The sequence below is a fragment of the Augochlora pura genome, chromosome 6 (assembly GCF_028453695.1).
Source record: "Augochlora pura isolate Apur16 chromosome 6, APUR_v2.2.1, whole genome shotgun sequence".
Lineage (NCBI taxonomy): Eukaryota > Metazoa > Arthropoda > Insecta > Hymenoptera > Halictidae > Augochlora > Augochlora pura.
Window position 1 is genome coordinate 1,990,020 of NC_135777.1, and position 4,640 is coordinate 1,994,659.

Genomic DNA, 4,640 nt, shown 5'->3' on the forward strand with positions numbered 1-4,640 from the left:
ACTCGGCTACGAAACTTACTAATCAAATTTTATTCATAAAATTCCATATCTCTAATTGAACAATATGATTTTGAATATAGGAAAAACTATCCCAAGGGCACAGTAACGGGGCGCGGTAATTGGCGCAGCTGGTACAACGAAGGATAGATTGAAGTGGTGGGATTCGAAAGGTTTCGGCTCGGAGAGGGTCGCGTTTAATTCGGTGGCTCGCCGGGCGACGAGGATCAGTTTGCCGGCGTCGGTCGAGCACGTGTCGATCGCTGATTAGCGGCGTCGTTTAAGTATAAATAATTCAACGAGTAATCTTGTTAACGGCCGATCGAAGTTCCACGGGTCAGAAGTGACGGCTCGCGCGCGCCAACGCGGAGACGTTGACCCCGTTCCGAAACTAATTAAAATTCCGAAAGCCCTGGGAGTACTCACCGGCGAAGCAGCCTTTGGTCGAGCGGGCCTTGGCATTTAGAACGGGATTTATGGAGACCAGGCTGCACGGGCTGAAGCGATTGTTGTTCCGCTTGTCCCCGCTGGTCGCCCTCGCGAACATTATGAAGTTTCCGTCCTCACCGCCGGGTGAACACTCGTCCGGGTCGTGCTGTCCGCGTTTACAGACAGAGAAAACATTTGCCGGCTCTCAAAAGGAAACTGAATTATTGCTTTACGCTCCGAAACATTCGGCTATTCTTCGGTCAATCACCCCCCTCCTCCTGCCCACCCTCGCGGTATTTCAAATTTTTTCACATCTCTGCAGCAGACACATTTCCAAACGTCGCGTGACGCACTGGGCGGTACGAAAAATATTTTGGACGACTGTTTTATAAATTCTCGATACTTGAACGTTGTTTTCAAACGCACTGATTAATACCATCATTTTCATTGTTGTTATTAGGTTGCGTGACAAGTCTAGTAAGTACAAGGAAAATTGTATGAAGCCAAAGAGATAATTTGGTTGAGTTTTGAGATATATTCAGGGCGAGGATTTTTCTGTGCGATTGTGCTTGAATGAAAGCTGGAACTGTCTACTTTAAGGCAGGGCAAATTAGGTTGCAGTAGAATGATGACATCGTTTTGAAAAATTCAGAGAAATTGACATTTGACATCGTAGAGTTTGCAGAATTTAAAAGGAAGAGTTCAGATGGGTTGAAACGATGGTTTAGATAAATAATAAAGTATATTATCGTGAGGTTATTTTTATGCAGCTTAGCTTAAATGAAAGTTCCAAGTGTCTATTTTAATACAGGGTTAATTATATTGCAGTAGAATGACGAGATCGTTTTGAAAAATTAATCAATTAAAATTCTCGTCATCACTGCCTTCGGACAATATTAATAATAAATATCTCAATCCAAGTACAAATGGACTCAAGCCATTTTCAAAATAAACGACTCAATTATTAAACTAACTCTGATAACTTACGTTATTACTCCGAATATAAGTAACTTCGAATGCTTTATTGATAGATAGCTTGAAGTTGTATACAGTGGGCTTCAGAATTAAGCACTAGTTCATTTAATATCAATTAACAATAAAACTATACAAATTATATAAATAAAACTGATGTTTGTAGAATCTAAAGTAAGTGTTCCGACTTATTGGAAAACTATAAATTCATCAATGGAACAAACAGTAAAGATACGGAGTAAAAATTTCTCAAATACGATGGCGTCCGAATATTAATGCGGCCCACTGTATACAGCTATTACGGGCAACCGGAAATAATTGACAAATGGACTTGGACCGCTTTCAAAATAAACGGCACAATTGGGATCGCGGCACGATGGCAACGTTTGCGCGAAAGACTTCCGTGGAAACCGCCCCTAAAACGTTTCGCGCGTATTCGGTGGCAGAGCGTCGGTGCTGTCTGACGAGAAGCGGCGAGGAGGGGCTGCTGCTCGTGGAACTTACCGGGGATCCAAAGTTGTGACCGATCTCGTGCGCGAGGGTGACGTGAGAAACCGTCGGTGGTACGTGCTTCCCGTAGTTGAGTAGGGTGATTATACCGGTGTTCAGCGATTTCATACTACCCCTGTAGTGCTGCAAGATGAAACTGCGTTAGTTCCCCCGCGTAGCTGCGCCGGGACAAGCGTCATTTATACGGAGACCCGGCGTTAATTACGCTTTCGGGCTGGATTTTCCAAAATACTCACCCCGTTCTTCTCGCAGACGCCGCCGGCGTTCTTCAGGTCCCCTGTCCAGGCAAGCCCCAAGGTACCTTTCTCGAAGTCCCGGTACGTGAACATGTAGGACAGGCAGAACGCGTCGTAGTCCTCCTCTGGAAACAGTTTTTCATATTTTTCGACGCGAGCTCTCTATATATAGAATAATTTTATAATATAGAATAACTTTTTTTTCCTTGGAACTCAGTTTTTGAGAAAATTGAATTTGAAAATTTGCCAAGGTACGATTCTCCGAGCGACTAAACATAATTACTGCTAGTAAATATAAATGGGAAGCCACAAAATATTTATTGCTACACGTGATTTTTAATTAACTGTGCTACCGTTTTATCATGCTACGTTTCAATGAAACTTCTTTTTTCAAACATAATTATTTAGACTGACGAAATTTCCTTTTAAAAATTACTAGCAATAACTTGTTAAGTGCAGATACAATTCTGTTCTCTAAAATCACTAAATAAACATTAACTTTCTGTTCTTTCTAAGAGATTATTGCAATCGAGAAACTTCTAAAATAACTGCGAAGAAAATGGCACACAGACGGGTTAAGCAAATAAAAAATCACTCAATTTTAAAGCGCGCCACCTTTTTGTCGCGGAGTGTACCATACACGCTATTGATCACTGGTTAAGCTGGAACAAAGCATTCGCACATAACCGAGCCGCAGATTAGCGGAGCGCGGAGCGTCGATTGAAAATTGCTGCATCACCGGGAAATAACAAACGTCTTTGGTGGCCGGCACAGAGGAGAAATAAAGTGGACTGCGGGCAGCTTTGACCGTGCCGCGGACGCGATTTCTATTTAATGCAGATTACACTCGAGCACGTCGTCGAGTGTTATACGGACGTGGTTTTTCCGTCGCCGTGGGGATGACAATTCTAAAAAGGTCGAAACACGGCGGCGACCTTGCCCGGAACACTCGATGAACCCACCGTACGTCCGTAAACAATCCCTCTCATTGAAATTCATATGCGACGTTCATGGAATATTCATCGCTTCTTCTGCTTCCTCCTTTTTTACATTTTGCTTTTTTGCGCGCGACCACGGCGTAGGAGCGGCCGGGACAAAAATGCCGCGAGAAACTTCTGAGAACAAAAAATGGCGAACAAAAGGGGTGGAAATGGGGCCGGAACGAGCCGGTGACTTCATCCCTGTCCCTCGGCTCCGGGCTCACTTTTCCTTGTCCTTTCCTTTTTTCTACTCTCTCTTTCTCTCTCTTTCTCGCTATTTCTCTGTATTTCGCTTTTCTTCTTTCTCTCTATTTTTCTCCCTTTCTCTGCTTATCTCTTTATCTATTTGTCTCTATCTTCCCTTTCTTTTGCTCTATTTCTCTATTCTCTTTTCACCTATCTTCTCTCTCTCTTTCTTTCTTTTTCGCTCTATTTCCCTTTCCCTCTGGCACTCTCCCTCTTTTTCCCTCTTTCTCGTTCTTTCTCCCTGTTTTCTTCTGCTCTCTGTCTCTTTATCTCTTTTCTCTTTCGGTCTCTCTTTGTCTCTCCTTCTTTCCCTTTTTGCGTTTTCCTTTTCCCATACCTCTCTGTCTCTTTCCTCTTTCCTTCTCTTTTCTTCTGTCTCATTGCCTCGCTCTTTTTTCTCTTTCTTTCTTTTTCTTTTTTCTCTTCTTTTTCCCTTTTTCTTCTTCTCTCTTTTTTCTCTTCTCTTTTCTTTCTCTTTTTCTCTCTTTCTTCCTCTCTCTGTCTTCCTTTTGCTCTCTCAATTTTACCTCTCCATCTCTGTCTTCCTCTCTCCCTCACTCTTTCTCTCTCTCTCTCTCTCTCTCTTTCTCTCTGTCTGGCTGTCTCTGTCTATCTTTCTCACTCCTTCCCTCCCACAGTCATCTCGCCTCATATACTCGAGCCATGCTGTACACCGATCCCCTACGGACGTTGCTTGCCACGGTTAGAGAAAAGTTCAACCGGAAATTAAATTACTGGACGTTTCGGGCCGGCTGATTTATTATTTTCGAGCAGGACAACATCCGGCAGGATGTTCGGCCGTGTCGCGGCGGTGGCTCCGGGAATTCCGGGGGACGCGCGCGGCCACCCCCGCGATCTCGACCTGCCGCCAGGGGAGCACCAGGTAAAATACTGGCCGCGACAATGGGGAAATTAAAAACGAAATTAATTAAAGACTTTGGAACGGGCGGCATTTGCCTGCCTGCCTGCTTGCCATTCTCCCTACGGCGACGGAAAAAAGAAACGGCCGTGGGCCGCGCATCCTTTCTAATTGAATTCACTGAATCTTCCTCTCGATGACAAAGGAATTTATAGGGGATTACTGCATTTGAATAGTATTAATAAAGTCTACGGCGCAGTTTGCTCGGACATTACCATTCCCGCGGTGGGTACCGTCCCCGTAGACGGGAAATTTTGAAGATTTTATTAGGGGTTTGATTTTAATTGAGAAGGACGACGACGTTTCTTACCTTTTATCGTTCGCAATTTTCAGGGCGTTAAGATATTAGGT

At 43.9% G+C, this 4,640-nt stretch overlaps 2 protein-coding genes across 2 annotated transcripts in view; one reads left to right on the forward strand and one right to left on the reverse strand.

Moving 5' to 3' along the window:
- The window catches only part of LOC144471082 (disintegrin and metalloproteinase domain-containing protein 10), a 275,894-nt gene that overhangs the window by 257,938 nt on the left and 13,316 nt on the right, over positions 1-4,640 (forward strand). The window lies entirely within an intron of this gene.
- On the reverse strand, positions 389-2,237 carry LOC144471744 (disintegrin and metalloproteinase domain-containing protein 10-like). The gene is made up of 3 exons (XM_078184098.1): positions 2,145-2,237; positions 1,903-2,031; positions 389-592 (listed from the first exon to the last, which is right to left on the reverse strand). Exons 1-3 carry the CDS (start codon positions 2,235-2,237, stop codon positions 389-391), a joined length of 426 nt encoding a protein of 141 aa, XP_078040224.1.